This window comes from Lepus europaeus, chromosome 4 (assembly GCF_033115175.1).
Source record: "Lepus europaeus isolate LE1 chromosome 4, mLepTim1.pri, whole genome shotgun sequence".
Taxonomy (NCBI): Eukaryota; Metazoa; Chordata; class Mammalia; order Lagomorpha; family Leporidae; genus Lepus; species Lepus europaeus.
Window position 1 is genome coordinate 89130669 of NC_084830.1, and position 18024 is coordinate 89148692.

Below are 18024 nucleotides of genomic sequence, written 5' to 3' on the forward strand. Positions count from 1 at the left end.
GAACCTTGCAGCTCTCCAGTAACAATCTGCCCACTCTTTCCTGCAGCAGGCCAGAGAACTGAGATTCTTCTTACCCCCCTATCTTCTGAAGCAGGCCACACAAACCAGAATACCCTGACTTTTTCCTCCTTAAAACAAGCCATGACATCTAAGAAGGTCATACTCTAATCTTCTTCTTCCTTTCTCCCCTAAAGACCCGAAAGGGAGAAAATATTACATAGGGGCTTCAATAAGAGTCTGAGTAGATGGGCATTACTAAGTTCCTCATAATCTATTATAATTACATCATACCTTTTTGTTCTCCATCCCTCAACATGACTGTCCGAAAAAATACAAAGCTTTCCCTGACTCCTTGGGTCTTCATTTCTAAGGACTCTTGTGTCATGTAGTACTTACATTAAACAAAGATATATGCTTTTCTATTGTTAAACTGTCTTTTGTTACAGAGGTCTTAACTAGTATCCTCACCATATGGGTGAGGAAAGGGTAATTTTTTTTCTCCCCTACAATTAAAAGCATTAAATTTAGAATGTAAACTCTTCAACCCTGATTCATATTTTAATAACTACAAGAAAGGAGTCAAAAGATCATTTACTTGGGTCAGTTTTAGATAAAGACCTGCTGTTCCTGTTTGCTGGCCTGATGGCTACTGTGTGAGTTTGAAGCAAAAGGAGTCACAGAAGACACCAGAGAGTTCACTCAGCCTTGACCATGCAGTAGATATTGAAACACAGTCTGCCTTCTCACTTCACCTTCCTGGCTGATCTAGTGATTAGGTAATCCACTGTTTGCTTGAATGGTGGCACACATCTCTTTGATTAACAGGGTATTTAGGAACCTCTGTCTTTGTGTACACTCTTCAAAATTTCAAATCTTTTTTTAAAAAGATTTATTTATTTATTTGAAAGTCAGAGTTACACAGACAGAGGAGAGGCAGAGAGAGAGAGGTCTTCCATCCGATGGTTCACTCCCCAGTTGGCCGCAACAGCGGGAACCGCATCAATCCAAAGCCAGGAGTCAGGAGCTTCTTCCGGGTGTCCCATGTGGGTGCCGGGGCCCAAGGACTTGGGCCATCTTCTACTGCTTTCCCAGGTCATAGCAGAGAGCTGGATTGTAAGAGGAGCAGCCGGGACTAGAACCGGCGCCCATACGGGATGCCGGCGCTTCAGGCCAGAGCGTTAATTCGCTGAGCCACAGCGCCAGCCCAAAATTTCAAATCTTTCAGTAATAACTTATCAATGCAATGATTTTCCCCCAAGCAGGCTTGGAATTTTAAACAGAAATAGCAGTAAGCTCTTGATCTCTGTAGAAAGCTAGTGTCCTTGAATTTAGGAGATGGGGGGGGGGGGGGAGAAAAGAACTGACCTGTAAGTACATCATAGACCATGAAGACTTCCAAAATCTTGCCTTAAACTAAGATGTTTTACTGATTTTTTTTTTAAAGTAACAAAATTATCTCTTCAACCTTCAAGGATCATACCCATGTCACCTGATGCTGGAGGTGGATATTGAACTGATTTACATTTGTACAGCCATACACATTTTTTTAAAAAAAGATTAGCCCTAATTTTACTTTTTACACAGCTTCCCTTATCAGTCTCTTTTCCATTCAGCTCCTGCTTCATATACAAGTTGCTACCTAACACTCTTGTTAAGTCATGTGCAATCAAGATATGGCATGCTCATCCCCAAAACCTCAGGAGTCTTTGTTGTCTGCCCTGGACACCTTCCTTCAGTGTTCTGTATATCACAATCTGTTACCACACCCTGTATCCTCCTTTGCCTTGATCAGTAGACCTTGTGGAGTTCTCTGTTTTGTTATCTCTGTCCAAAAACCTCTGATTTTTTGTTCACTGTGGCATATCTTGAAGAAGAAGAGATACTTGGCTATAAAACTCTAATGTACAATTGTTTGCCTTTGTGCAGAATACACTGGAAATCCTGAACCTAGCATTTCACCCAGAGAAGCATTTCACCCACCCAATAGGGAGGGGAAATAGAAAGGTTCCCAGCATTGACACAAAGCACAAGTAGACCCAAAGGGCACCTATTTATTTTAGACCCAGTCACTTACCTAAGAAGCTGTTAACAAAGCTAGCCTTGGAAAATTGCTGAAGAAGAAAATTTTGGGTTTGCAATTACCTCCCCTCCCTGTTTCTTGACCTTGGTCTTTTCATGCAGGTCAATCCAGTTTTTCCAACCTTTTATCCCAGGTCTCACAATGGAACTGAGCTCCTACACAGTTCCTTGAATACTGATGCGAATACCATCAGGTCCATTGCTAAAACTAAGTCATCAAATTGATGGAACAGTGGGGCTGACCTACAAGGTCCTTAACCAGCAGCTTTATAAGCTTCTAATGACCAGCCCCCTGAGGCTATTTGCTTCTCCAATAGATAACATCTGGATGATCAGTTTTTTTTCTTAAAGGGTTTCTTTTCCAGGAATCTCAGACCTTGAACAAAAAGTAACTGCCACCTGCACAAGGACTCCAGATTGACTGGAGCCCACATTGCCATTATCAAAATTCCTGAAGGAACATATATTGCAGACCAATTAAAGAAGAGACATGAACACTGAAGACCAATCAGAAATTTGGACATGAGCTGAACATGCTAAGAACCTTCACCCCTAGGCCCTGGAGAGCCCCAGAATTAAGTGACAGCTGCCTGGCTCCTGCTATACACTTTGCAGTAAATGCCTCCTTTCTTCCTCCTGATGTCAGTGATTGGCTTTCAGGATACTGGACTAGTAGACTGTTTTTTGAGGGATCTGTAACAACTCTTCCAACCAGTCTTAGAAATTATTGTATTAACGATATGGTTTAAGAGACAGGTTGACCTGTTCAGTCTCAGCTCTAACATTCCCTGGGTTGCTCTAGGCGATCTGCTTAACCAGCTCACACTCAACTCCTACTTCTGAAGAATGAGTCTTCCCAGTAGTTCCTCCGTGGCAGGATAACACTTCTGTATTGCAACCTGTGCAGTTCTGTCCAACTTCCTGTGCTCACTAGCTTCTTTCTTTAACATCAATGACTTCTACTCCCTCATCTTAATGAGAACAAGCAGAATCAGCCACATCACAAGTCTGTGTGCGGGGTAGGGGGGAGCAGCAGCAGGAGTATTTGGTATAGGACATAAAGATTCCTTTACAAACTTGCAGAGAGGTTAACTTATTCATGAAGGACATGACAACCAGCACAATGGGAGAGAAAAAAAAAGATACAAAGAAAACTCACACATATTTAAAAAGGACAAAAATGAAGAGCCGTGAAAATCATCATCCAACTTGGGTAAGAGGTTGTTAAATGGAAGACAATGACCACTGAGTGTCCCTTTGGTTGCCATTCAGAAAAGACACAAATTTCCAGTGCTATCCTACCTCCCATTTTGGAATGATAAATATGACCCCAGAAACTCTGGCCAACAACTTCTAAACATATACACACCCAAGCACGTGTCATACAGTAACTCAGTATCTCATGGTTCTGAAAACTCCTTGGAGCACCAGGAGACAAAGGTTGGTGTAATTTGTGGATGTTGATGATATGAAAGAAAAGCTATTTCTAGATGTTTCTCCTATACAGTAACCAAGCATTCGATGAAATCACACTAGTCTGGTCATAGGAGCGTTGTATTTTCATCCCAATTAGTCTACTTACAGCTGAAAGACTATAGTATGACACTTGCCTCTCAATCTTGGCCTCCTCCTCTGCAAAATGGTGAGAAAACTGACTTCATTATCATCCCTTGTAAGTGGATCAGAGATGTTAATTAAATGTGTAGGCACTATGCTTTTCCCTTTAACATTGTGAGCATCAGTGCAGCTCACCAGACACAAAGTTGCAAATTTTAAGCAAAGGCAGGAACTCTGAGGACTGGGAAAGATCTATTTCCTCCCTCTCCCTACACCCACAAGTTCATATAAGTTCTCCTACACAGCCAGATGTCATCTGGTAAGGAGAAGGGAGGGAGAGGAACTCTGAATTAACTGGAAAGACTCAATTTAAATGAAATCATTTCAAACAGGACTACATGACAATAGCATTAATAGGTACATTAAGTGTGCAATCTTATATGAACTGACCCCATGAAAGAGTTATGAATATATAGAAGATACTATCTCACTTGCCTTCCACATCAACTTCTAACACTGAAGATATTAAAGAAGGCCTCTAATACTGCAACTTTAAAATTCTACCATTAGTCAAAATACAGTGTTTCCAAAGTTGGAAATTCAGATACCAAATGGAACAGTAAGGAAGCATTGTTGAGCTAAGACTTTCTAGAGCTTTGGTTGGTGAAGTGTGGTTCACAAACCAATCTCAGCAGAACAGTTAGGAGCCCGTCAAAGATGCACATTCATGTTTTACCCCAGCCTTTCCCAATTAAAATCTGCTTTGTAACATGATTTTCCAGGAGGCTTCTATGCACATGACATTTCAGAAGCACTGTCTAGAGGGTCAGTATCCTTATGTTAGAAAAGGCATGAGGCTGTTCTCCATCCTTAATCAAACCCATATCACATATAAAGATGTTCACATGTAAACCTGAAAGACAAAATATAAACTGCTGTCCCCTTGTCTAGTATTGGCAAGTGTCTCAAACATTTTCTGAGAGAAATAAGAATGGATGCTTACTGTTCCATCACACTGGCCATCCTTAATCCTTAGATACATCCGGGCACTTTTCACACTTTCAAACATGCAAATCCCAGAGCTGATTTTATGCACTCTCCAGTAGGATTTTTCCGACTGATTTCCCACTCCCGTGCAGCTCCCATCAGGCTGAAGACACAGGGCCTGACACAGGCTTGTAGCAAGCAGAATCACAGCACTGTTAAGGAACACCCCCTGCAGAGCAACAAGCAGAACAGAAAGGCAGTGACTACAGGCTCCAGTTTCCCTGGAGGGAGGCAGCTATATGGTGAACTCTTACAGAGGATATAGTGATCAGGACCTATCAGAAGTTTGGCTTAAAATGAGAAAAATAATAATTATCATAATAATTTAGCTTCTATGCAAAGCTGAATAAAACTAAAGGAGATTGATTTATAGCCATCATTATTTATTAAGATTGTAAAGTTCAGAATCAAATGTTACTGGGATTTATTTTTAAAGATACAAATCAAATGTTTCTTTTAAGGAAGTTACAATCACTATAAATAAACAATTTTAAAATTAATATAAAGCAGAATGAATTAAAGAGAATACTTTTATTATGAATTATGGAATACACTCTATGGATATATGGATAGTTGAAGATATGTACATAGAAATTAGTGAAAAGAGATAGTACATGCAACTAAGGAATACTTAAGTAAATCTTATGTGATTTTTAACTAAAAAAGAGATGCAAAGCTCTTGGAAGTTAATTAGAATCTACTAACACTGTCAAGAAATGGATGAAAGAAAAATATCAAATCAAAAAGACAAAATATAAATGGTGAATAAACAAAAGGCAATCCACACTAGTTAAAGTAAAAAGCTACAACTGGATGTTTACTCTTCTAGAAACAGCCAAAGGTTTTATCTTTAAGGATTATTATTTAACATGGCAGTCAATGAGATGGATATTTTCTTAAAATGTTAAAAGGAATTAGGTAGCAAAATTTAACCCAAGAGGTCTGACTGTTGCTTTAGCTTCTGAGAAGTAACCTCTAATCCCTTAGAATATTATGCCTAATAGGAGTGATTTTGTTTACCTGGGGGTCTTGAGCCAGCCAGGTAGAAACAATACGACCTACGGAGGGGGCTTTGGATCACAGATGTCAACATAATACAGGCTACGCAGGCTGCTAAGTAGATCTGCGCAGCTGGAAGCACCCGCAAGCCACAGCCCCGTCTCATGTGTAATTCTATCTTACTTGCCATCAGAATGCTGCCTTTCCTGGGATGCTTGTTCATTGGGACCTGGGGGGGGGGGGGAATACCCTGTAAATATGCATACTGGGTTCTATGTGGAATTTTATGGAGCATCATAAAACTTCCTGGTAGCTTTATGACTGTATAGAGACCCCCTCCAACCTCATAAAAGAGGCCAACAACTGGATGAAGCTCCCGCTTCTGCCAGTGACCACAAATGGAGAAGGTACTAACAACGCTCTTGCTCTCTCCATTTCCCCTCTGCAACTTCTCCTCCTGGGCCCACTTCTAACTCATTATGGGTCTCTGTGTGGTGCAACCCATGCTCACGTGTGTGTGTGTGTGTGTGTTTTCTCATCTTTTAAATAAATGCTATCACTTTGTGCACCTTACATGTCTGTACTTAGAATGCTTCTCTAAGTAGAAGGCAGGGACCTGGAAATAATTAGTATCTCCACTTCCCACACAAACTGACTGCCTGATAGGTGCTTAGAGCCTAAGCTCAGCCACATGGACCCCCCTACATGACAGAATCCCAATAAAGATTCTGGACACCAAGGCTCAAGTGAGGTTCCCTCCTTGTCAATACTCAGAGTACACCATGACACATCAATGCTGAGGAAGTAACTATGTCCTGTCTGCATGGGAGAGGGCAAATGGAAGCTCCATGGTGGTGTTTTCCCTAGACTCTGCCCCAAGTGTCTCTTGGCTCAGCAGATCTTAATTTGTATCCTTTGTCAGAAGCCATCACTGAGAGTATAACAAATTTTGATGTCCTTATGGTACAACATTAACCCTTGGTAGTGGTCTCAAAGGTCCCCATGCCTGTGGCTGGTGTCAATGAAAGTAGTTCCCTTTAATTTCATAGTTGGCTTAACTTGAACAGAAATTGTTACATTGCTGGCAACCACTGGCTTGAGGGGGGTGAACGGCAGCATGTTCCTCGAGTCTTAAAAGTTTTATATTCTGACCTGTAAATTCAATTTCTAATTTTCTAAGCTAAGAAAATAATAGAGAGCCGGCGCCGCGGCTCACTAGGCTAATCTTCCGCCTTGCGGCGCCGGCACACCGGGTTCTAATCCCGGTCGGGGCACCGATCCTGTCCCGGTTGCCCCTCTTCCAGGCCAGCTCTCTGCTGTGGCCAGGGAGTGCAGTGGAGGATGGCCCAAGTGCTTGGGCCCTGCACCCCATGGGAGACCAGGAGAAGCACCTAGCTCCTGCCATCGGAACAGCGCGGTGCGCCGGCTGCAGCGTGCCTACCGCGGTGGCCATTGGAGGGTGAACCAATGGCAAAAGGAAGACCTTTCTCTCTGTCTCTCTCTCACTGTCCACTCTGCCTGTCAAAAATAAAAAAAGAAAAAAAAAAAGAAAAGAATAGAAATGATCAAAAGCATATGTGCAAGTACATATTGCAATATCACATGTGCAAGTGTCAAAATGAAGAAAATAAATGTTCAACAATAAAAATTACATAAGTATATATATATCCATATGTTTGAGTATTATTTTTATTAACTTATTTATCTGAAAGGCAGAATGACAGATAGAGGGAGAAACACATACACACACACACAGAGAAAGAGAGAGAGAGAGAGAGAGAGAGAGAAAGAGAGAGATCTTCCAGAACATTTTTTTTAATTAACTCATTTATTTGAAAGGCAGGATGATAGAATGAGAGAGAGAATCTTTCATTCAATGGTTCACTGGTTTACTGGCTGCAATGTTCGGGGCTGGTCCAGGCCAAAACCAGGAGCCAGGAAATCCATCCATGTCTCCCAGGAGGGTGCAGGGGCCCAAGCACTTGGGCCATCTTCTACCGCCTCCCCAAGTGTATTAGTAGGGAGCTGGACTGGAAGCAGGGCATCCAGGGCTCAAACCAGTTGACTCCTATATAGGATGGAAGTGTCATAAACGGAGGCTTAACCTACTGCACTACAATGTCAGCCAAAGTGTTTAATATTATTGAATAACATACTAAGATTTAAAATCATGCTGTTTCAAAAAACAATGTGAAGAAATCTTTATTATATAGGAAGTTCCATAAGTTTTAAAGATAAATAGGCTGTGGTTGGAATCATGGACTGCCATTTACTAACTATGCTATACTAATCAAGACTCTTAATTTCCTTGGAAATCTTTCCCTTCACCTTAAAATACAGGTAAGTCAGTACTTTTATGATTAAATTTAATCTTGTATGCAAAATATCTGGGTCAAAATAGACAAGTTCACAAATTAGAATTATAATAATATTGTAATAATATGCCAATATCACAAATAAAAAAAAGCTTAAGTATTATTAAATTATCATGCATGCATAACATAATATGCCAATATCACAAATAAAAAAAGTGTAAGTATTATTAAATTATCATGCATGCATAACACTCAAAAGGGTATAAATTCTAATTGTCAAGAAAGTCAAAATATATATTTGTTTGATTCTCAAATACAGGATTCTCGAACTGTTTATTAAGAATCCTCACATCCGTAGTTTCTACTTCCAAATTCAATTTGATATAGAATGTTACACACAGTTTCACTATGGCTAACACACATTTTCACTATGGTTAATATGAGGTCCCTATTGCCTTTCAAAGTCCAAGTAAACAATGTTAGTAGGCATCACTGCCATCTAGTGGAAAGAGATTTTGTTATTGCATTATGACACAATCCAAGAATTCAACAGGCTAAAGAAAAGTAGATATTTAACAATATAATTGTTATTGACTTAACTCCACTTTACCTTCACAAAAATCACAAATTCTTTTGAAAGGTCTGCAAAGCCTGTTGATTGATCAGCTGTTTTGGTATGATGATCAAAAGAAACCATGTCACCAGGAACTCTTGCTGATTGAAGAAGTGCACAGCGGTTGGGCTGATAAAGCACCCTTAGCTCAGTGGCAGCTGCACCACTAGCCTGAAAGAAAATGGGAAAAAGAAAAAGAAAAAAAAATCACTGAATTAGCAAGAGAAAACAGTTAAATTTAAAATGTCGTGACGTTATGTGTATGTAGAGGTCTATTTCACTGTCTAGAATTCTTGTATTATTTATACAATCTCACGATTTTGTAATTTAGTTGTTTTATTCCCTATAGCCTTGGTTTCAAGGACTTTCTTCTCTTGCTTTCTCAGAACCCATGGCAGATTGTTGGGCAGTAATATCCAGTGGCAGGACAATTTAACAAGATGTTAATTTTTGTTTTATCATTACTCATGTTTCATTTCTTCTTTTTTAAATTTTTAAAATTTATTTGAGACTAAAAATTGAGGGGCAGGCATTTGGTGAGCAGCTAATGCTTACATCCCATAATGCCTACACCTCATTTCAGAGTCCCTAAATTCAAGTACCAGCTCTGCTTTTGATCCAACTTCCTGCCAATATGTACCCTGGGGAGGCAAAATGTGATAGTTCAAGCAGTTTGGATCCCTGCTGCCCACACGGGACATTCAGACGGAGCTGTGGGCTGTAGCCTTTGGTTTGGTCCAGCCCCAACTATTGGGGGCATTTGAAGAGTGAACCAGAGGATAGAAGATTCTCATTCTCTCTCTGTCTCTCTCTCTCTTTCAATTAAATAAAGTTAGAATCATGGTTAACATTTTTTTCTTTCAAAAGATTAATGGGTAGGCATTTGACCTAGCAGTTAAGATCTGCTATCACATATTGGAGTTCCTGAGGTTGAGTCCTGACTCTGCTTCCCATTATAGTATCGTGCTAATGCACATCCTAGGAGGTAGCAGGTGATGGATAAACTGGTTGAGTCACCGCCACCTATATGAAAAACTTGATCCAGTTTCTGACTTCTAAGCACTTGAAGAGTGAACCAATAGACAGGAGGTCTATGCGTGGGTATTGGGGATGGGTGGATTCTCCCTGACCTTTAAAAATTAATTAATTAACTAAGCAACTTGAGGAAGTTACACTACAGATAGCCATTCTTGGTTTAAAAAGGTTTGAGGTTCTATCTCACCCCTTCTTAGTCCCCCGGCGAGTCAGTGGCCCTTGGATGCTTGGACTCAAGACTTTAAGTGTATCAAGCTCAGTGAAGTTCCATTGCCAAATATGACAACAGAGCAACAGAGCTGTTTACCTCCAATAAAGCACGTGACACCAGTGACCAGTGTAGACCAATGTTTTAAAGGCTCTCATCAGATACTCTGAAGACCGATACCAGGCCAAACAAGATGCATCTCAAATAAATAAGATTGACTCTCCCACTAACCCAGAACAACCTAGTGGGATAAGGAGCAGCTTAAAAGTATAATTATTTGATTTTTAGAAAAATATGTTAATGACTGAATCCTTGAATGCTTAATTCAAAAGAGTTGATTCCGTAACGAACACATTCATATTTATTAAGCATTTACTACAAGCAGCTTCTGCATTGATCGCAATGTGCTTCAAAATAAAGTACAGGGTATGTTACAAAGTTCAGAGCAGAGGTAAAGGCTTCACAAGAAGGTTGACTAATTAATCACTTGGTCTAAATTACATAAGTTTTTAAAATAATTTTTATCCTTAATGTAAATTCTGTCAAATCCTTATATAAATTATTATATAATAATGTATAACACTATATAAGAAAGCCAAAATATGCATCAGATTACTTGTGTTTAATTCCTGCTTCCATACTTGCTACCTTTTGACCCTGGGCAACTCAGTCCTTCTATACTTCATGTTCCTCTTCTATTAAATATGAATAGTGATGGATTCTATCTTAGAGCAGATTTAAGGCTTAAATTCTAAAATACATATTAAGCATTTAAAACAGGACATGAGTGGTCTCATTTTATAAAGCAGGTAACACGCATGTATTTGAAAGATACATTCAAATATTAAAAGCTGCTTTTCAAATCTAGACTAAGCAACATAAAGCAAAATTAAGCAATAAAATGACTGCTTTTCTAATGATATAGTACATAAAAGGACCATAAATATGTCAATCTGCTTTTAGAAGATCATTATAATTTTGGATGTAGCACAGAATTCAACTTTTTGTTGTCTAAGTTTCAGGACCATTCATGCATCAGAATCTTAAAAACTGATCAAATAAAATAGAACAATTAAAAAGTATAAATACAAGCTAAAAGAAAATACAATTTGATACTGTTATAAAAGTATATTATGCAAAAATATATCATATATAGATGAAACGCTATTGATAAATGATGAAGAGAAAATTTACTGCTTACCATTCCAGTGACAAGGCCATTGTCAACAGCAAGAGAAAGATGTCTCATCTCATGACTTTGGAAAATGCATGTATTTCCTTTGTTGAAAATGACATCAAAGAGACCTAGAAAAACATTCTTTAAGTATTAGCAAGTAATTCATGATTTTAAAGCTTTTTTTCTTCTTCAATTACATACTAAAATGTGCTAATAATACATTTTAAGATAGTTCACAAATGTTTTTAATTAGTTCAAAGGCAAAATTCTTCTACAGAGAGTTGACAGAGTGTTCAGATTGTAGAAATTTGTAATATAGTGTGTATACTTGTTTGTATTTCTTCTGTATATGTATGACGTACTTGAACAAAATGATTGTAAAAATAAGTGATTACTTTAACCATGACTTATTTAATTTCCTAATGAGTTGCCTCTGAGTGTTGTATATACATGGATTATACAATTATATAATATAAGAAACACAATAAACATAATGTAGAATCTACAAAATGATTGAATGGTACCAAAATTAGATTTTCTAAAATGAATCAACCTTCCTTACCATGATCAACACAGCCCTTTTTTCACTAGCTCAAAACTTTGAGCTTAGCAAATATATACCAAATAAAACAATATTATGGTAGCTCTTAGGTAATTTAGATTTCTTAACTTCCAATTATTAACATGAAATTATTCATACACTTGCTTTAATTATCTACCTTATTGTTATCTGCCTATTCATCTAGCATTAACAGATATGATTAATGAGTTCTACATTTATCTTTTTATTCCAACTAATTATATGGGTAAATATTTTCAGTTAGGAATCAGTTCTGATGCAAAGGTTAACTATACAACTCCAAATTTTAAAAAAAACTTCACTGTGTAGTTCAGCAATCTTATATTCATTTAAAGTCATACTTCTAAAAGTGAAAGACAAATGGAATCTTTTCTATCTAATTAATATCTAATTTATTTTTGTCCAACTAATATAATGTATCATAATGATAAAGAATTGAGTATCTTCCTAAAATTAGACTATGTTAATGTGCACTTAATGATAATTCTAATCCTTGGATTAAGGTGTCATTGCAATGAGGAAAAAACTAAGAGGCAGGATTCCAATTTTGATTCTAACATTGACTCATTAGATAACCTTGGCAAATCACTTTGCATATCTAAGTTTCGGTTTCCTCATCAATAAACTCAGGAAAAGAATTCCAAAAGAACTGTTGTTAAGATGACTCATAATAATGTGAACTAAAGAGGTAATGGTGGAAGAGTCTGAACACTAAGGGACTGTTAATGAAAATACACTAAGAATATTGTCATGGTTTAATTCAAACCTCCATTTAAATAAAAATGAATCAAGGGTCTAAATCTATGACTTGATACCATTAAAATTACTAGATGAGAATATCGAGGAAACTCTTTAAGACATTGGAATAGGAAAAGACATCATAGAAAAGACCCCAAAAGCACAGGCAATCAAAGCAAAAATAGACAAGTGGGATTACATCAAGAAGATAAGCTTCTGCTGTAAAGGAAACACTCAACAAAATGAATAGGCAACCAACAGAATGGGAGAATATATTTACAAACTATGAAACTGATTAAGGATGAATATTCACAATCTATAAGGATCTCAAGAAACTCAACAACAACAAACAAAGAATCCAGTTAAGAAATGGAGAAATGACTTGAACAGGCATTTTTCAAAAGACAAAACTCAAATGGCCAACAGACACTTGAAAAAATACTGAAGATCATTAGCTATCAGGAAAATGCAAATCAAAAACACAATGAGGTTTCATCTCACCCCAGTTAGAATGGCTTTCACACAGAAATCAACAAAAAACAAATTCTGGTGAGGATGTGGGAAAAAAGATACCCTAATTCACTGTTGCTGGTAATGTAAGCTGGTAAAGCCACTATGGAAGACAGCATGGAGATACCTAGAGACCTGAATATAAAACTACCATATGACCCAGCAATTGCAATCCCAACATGAAAAAGTTATTTGTACCCCATGTTTATTGCAGCTCAATTCATAATAGCTATGACAAGAAATCAATCCAAATGCCAATCATCTAAAGACTAGATAAAGAAATTATGGGTTATGTACACTCTGGAATACTATACAGTGGTTAAAAAATTAAGTCTGGTCATTAACAACAAAATGGATGAAACCTGAAACATCATACTTAGTGAAATAAGCCAGTCTCTAAAGGAAAAATACCACATGTTCTCCCTGACCTGTGATAACTAACATAGCACCTAAAAGGCAATCTGTAGAAGTGAAATTGACATTATGAGAAGCAATGACCTGACTAGCCATTATTTTGACTGTTGATACAGTTTTGGTTTTTTTTTTTTATTAAACTTTTATTTAATGAATATAAATTTCCAAAGTATAGCTTATGGGTTACAATGGCTTCCCCCCTCCCATAACTTCCCTCCCGCCCGCAACCCTCCCCTTTCCCGCTCCCTTTCCCCTTCCATTCATGTAAAGATTCATTTTTCAATTATCTTTGTATACAGAAGATCAGTTTAGTATATATTAGGTAAAGATTTCAACATTTTGCCCATATAGCAACATAAAGTGAAAAAACTACCATTGGATTACTAATTATAGCATTAAATAGCAATGTACAGCACATTAAAGACAGAGATCCTACATAATTATTTTTCAAATTAATTAATTTTCTATGCCATTTCCATTTTAACACCAGGTTGTTTTTTTTTTCATTTCCAATTCTCTTTATATACAGAAGATCACTTCAGTATATAATTAGTAAAGACCTCATCAGTTTGTGCCCACACAGAAACGCAAAGTATAAAAATACTGTTTCAGTACTAGTTATAGCATCACTTGGCTTTAGACGACACATTAGGGACAGATCCCACATGGGGTGTAAGTACACAGTGACTCCTGTTGCTGATTTAACAATTTGACACTCCTGTTCATGGCGTCAGTAATCTCCCTAGTTAAATGGACACTATAAGCAACAATGAACTGATCAGCTCCTGCCCTGACTTTAGATGTACAATGTAATACTTTATCCTTTTTAGTATTTGTTGTTGTTGTTGTTGTTGTTCCAGTTTTGGTTTTTTTATACACTTTTGTTGAACTCTACTTAACACAGAGTTAAATATATGTGTATAAAGTCAATTGAAAATAGAACTCAATAAAAAAGAATAGAGGGAAGAGGAAGAATTGGGAGTATCGGTGGGAGGGTGGGCACAGTGGAAAGAATCACCACGTTCCTAAAGTTATAATTATGAAGTTTATGAAGTTTGCAATTGTAAATTTGTATAGTTCTGCACATGTTGCTACGTACTTTCTTCTAAGAGCCATGGGACCACAAATCCCCTTAAACTGGGTGGAAAAATGATAATGTGATCATGTGGATAGAATTAAGGAAATGGTAATAAAAACAGATAGAATTAAAAAGGAGTGAATGCTTCAATAAGAGAAACAGCCCACATAGCAGACTCATAGAATGATAATCTCTTTAAATAGCATTCTGACCTCAGAATCACTCCTTAAGGCATTCTGGTCTGGTTGAAAAGCCCACAAAAGCATTTCAGACATGGAAAGCCAATACACTGGCAAAAAATGTCCTACATGAAGGATCTCAGTGAGTGAGATCCCAGTGGAAAGAAGTGGTCATCAAAGAAGGAGGTACTTTTCTCTGAAGGGAGGAGAGAACTTCCACTTCGCTTGTGGCCTTGTCTAAATAGTAACAGAGTTTTGGGATTCAAAAGGCTTCTATAGCCTATGCAGCTTATGTCAAGAGGCTCAGGTGATTACTGAACTCATCCATAAGAGTGTTAATTGTTAAATTAACAACAAGAGTTACTGTGTACTAACTTCCAATGCAGGACCTCTGTCCTCAAAGAGTTGTATTATATCTTTGCCTAAGTGCTCCCAAAATATGTATCATTCTTGGGTGCTTCATTAAAGATAATTAAATTTCTTAAAAAAAAAAGTGAAATGAACTTCAAGATGCAATGACTTTGAACAGCCCTTATCTCAACTGTTGAGAAACAGCTTTTTTGTTTTGGATTTTTGGGTTATTTTTACCTTGCAAATTGTTGAACTCTTTACTTAGTATAGAGTTGGTCTTCTGTGTATGAATTTAATTAAAAATCAAACTTAGTGGAGAATGGGACTGGGAATGGGAAAGGGAGGAAGACGAGGGATAGGAAAGTGGATGGGAGGGCGTGTATGGTGAGAATAATCACAATATTCCTGAAGTTGTACTTATGAAATGAATGAAGTCTGTATTCCTCAAATAAAAGGTTTCTTTGGAGGAAAAAATAAATTGAAAAAATAAAAAAATTTAAAAGACTTATGGATACAGCAAAAGAACTGTTAAGTGGGAATTTTATAGAAATTGGTGACTACATGAAGAAACTGAAGTGTCACTATGTTCCTAAATCTGTATATATGAAATATATGAAACTTGTATGATTAAGTAAAATTAAAAAAAAAGAAATTGCAAAGGAACAAAATAAATGAGCAATGCATCTCAAGAACCTAGAAAGACAAAAACAAACCAAACCCCAATTTAGTAGGAGGAAAGATATATTTAAATTGGAAAAGAAATAAACAAATTTGAAACCAAAAAATATGAAAGGTCAGTGAAATAAAAAGCTGAGTTTTTGAAAAAAATGAACAAAATTGGTTAAAAAAATTGGCCCAACATACAAAAAAAGAGGAAGAAGACCCATATCAATAAAATTAAAGATGAAAAAGAAAAACAGCTACCACAGAAATAAGAATCATCAGAGATTACTACAATGTGTTGTAAGCCTACAAATTGGTAAACGTAGAAGAAATGGATAGATTTCCTAGACACTAAAAAGAAAATATAGATACCTATGTGAAGATAAAAAGATACTATATATATATACATATATATAAATGAGTACAATACTATACCTTGAAATCTAACATATATATATCCCTGATATATATATATATATATATATATCCCTTCCTCAAAATAATTTATTGACTTTCTGTTAAAAAGTTGTTAATAAATATATGAATCCATTATTGACTACAAATATGAATACTATACTATTGTTGTACAGCCCATAAAGGTTCACTATGATTTTCCTTAATTATGATAAAATAACAAAATCATTTTAATCATTTTAACTATTTTTTAAAGAATACAACCTGGTGGTCTATAGTACACTTACAGGGTGGTACAACCATCACCATTATCTAGTTTCACAACCTTTTAATTACCCCCAAAGAAAACTTTATCTATTTAGCAGGCAATCCCCATTCCCTGCCCATCCTCTGCCAGCTGCCACTATGCTTCCTGTGTCTATTAACTTGCCTCTTCTGGACATTTCATATAAACAGAATCATACAGTATGTGATGTTTTCACACAGCACAATGTTTTCACAGTCCACCCACATCATAGCATGTATTAGTACTCCATTTCTTTTTGGGATTGAATAATATCTCATTGTACTTACAAACCACATTTGTGTTTTCATCAGTTTATAGACATATGGGCTATTTCTACGTTTTTAAATGTTATGAACAGTGCCATGATGGACATTTTTAGTTCTCTTGAGTATATACCTAAGAGTGGAATTATTAGGTAGAAAAAAATTCGTGTTAAGTTATTGAAGAACCAAAGCAACTGAATCATTTTTATGTTTCAAACAGTGCACATATGAGACTTTCAGTTTCTCTACAACCTTACCAGCACTTGTTATTTTCTAGTATTTTTATTATAGCCTTCCTGGTGGATATGAAGTGGCATATCATTTTGGTTTTGGTTTTAATTTGCTTTTTCCCAGTGACTAATGGTATTGAATAATTTTTCATGTGTTTGTTGTCAACCTGTATATATTCTCTGAATATGTGTCAATAAAAATGCCATCTTCATTTTCTAATTGAGTTGTCATTCATTGGTGAATTGTAAGAGCTTTTAATATATTATGGATATTAGATATATGATTAGCAAATATTTTCTCCCATTTTGTGGGTTGTCTTTTCATCTCATGATAGTATACTTTAATGCACAAACTTTTTAATGCAACAATGTCAAATTTAATTTTTTTCTTTATTGTGTTTTTGATGATATACCTAGGAAATAATTGACTATTTTAAGGGCATAAAATTTACACTTATGTTTACTGTTAAGAGTTTTATAGTTTCAGCTCTTACACTTAAGTCGTTGGTCCATTTTGATTAAACTTTGTAATGAGGTAAGGGTCTAGCTTTATTCTTTTGCATTTGGATATTCAGTTATCCCAGCACCATTTGTTGAAGAAACCATTGTCCCAACACCTTTATTGAAAATCAATTGATTATATATGCCTGAGTTTATTTCTGGACTGCCAGTTCTATTACATTTACCTATAGATCTATCCATATGTCAATAGCAATGTTTTGGTTAAATTTTTAGCAATTTTTGAAATCAGAAAGCTTCCAATTTTGTTTTTTTCATTTTTTTTGTTGTTATTTGAAGTACCTTGAAATTCCATAAGAAATTTAGGATTAATTTCTTCTATTTCAGCAGAAATTTTGGATTTGATAAGGAATGTACTCAATCCACAGACTGCTTTGGAAAATACTTCTATCTTAACAATATTAAGGATATATGGAACTTGAAAATGGCGGAGTAGGGAGGGAGCACACTGATGGTCCGGGAAGGGAAGGTTCAAGGCGGGGTGAGAATTTATAGCTTCGGGGAAAGGGCAGAGAGAATATACTGCAGAGGAAACTATTCTGAAACTGGGGAGACAGGGTGGACCTGCGAGGAGGACGTGGACGCCTGAAGCGTAGGACACCAGCAGGGGAGTCTATGCACCAGCACTGGAAGCCAAGGTGAGACAGGGCACCCGGCACCACTGCAGCAGCTGCCGCTGCCCCTCCCCCAACCCACCCTGAAACAGACAGTGAGACACCCATGACTGAGTGGGGGAGGAAAATGGAACAGAGTAAGTAGCGCCTGAGGA

General features: G+C 36.9%; 1 protein-coding gene across 1 annotated transcript in view; it reads right to left on the reverse strand.

Moving 5' to 3' along the window:
- RP1 (RP1 axonemal microtubule associated) overlaps positions 1–18024 on the reverse strand; it is a 293476-nt gene that overhangs the window by 166965 nt on the left and 108487 nt on the right. Inside the window, exons 12-14 of the mRNA XM_062189888.1 lie at positions 11055–11158; positions 8608–8781; positions 4640–4852 (exon numbers count right to left, since the gene is read on the reverse strand). Coding sequence (XP_062045872.1) covers positions 4640–4852; positions 8608–8781; positions 11055–11158 — 491 coding nt within the window. The remainder of the gene's footprint in view (positions 1–4639; positions 4853–8607; positions 8782–11054; positions 11159–18024) is intronic.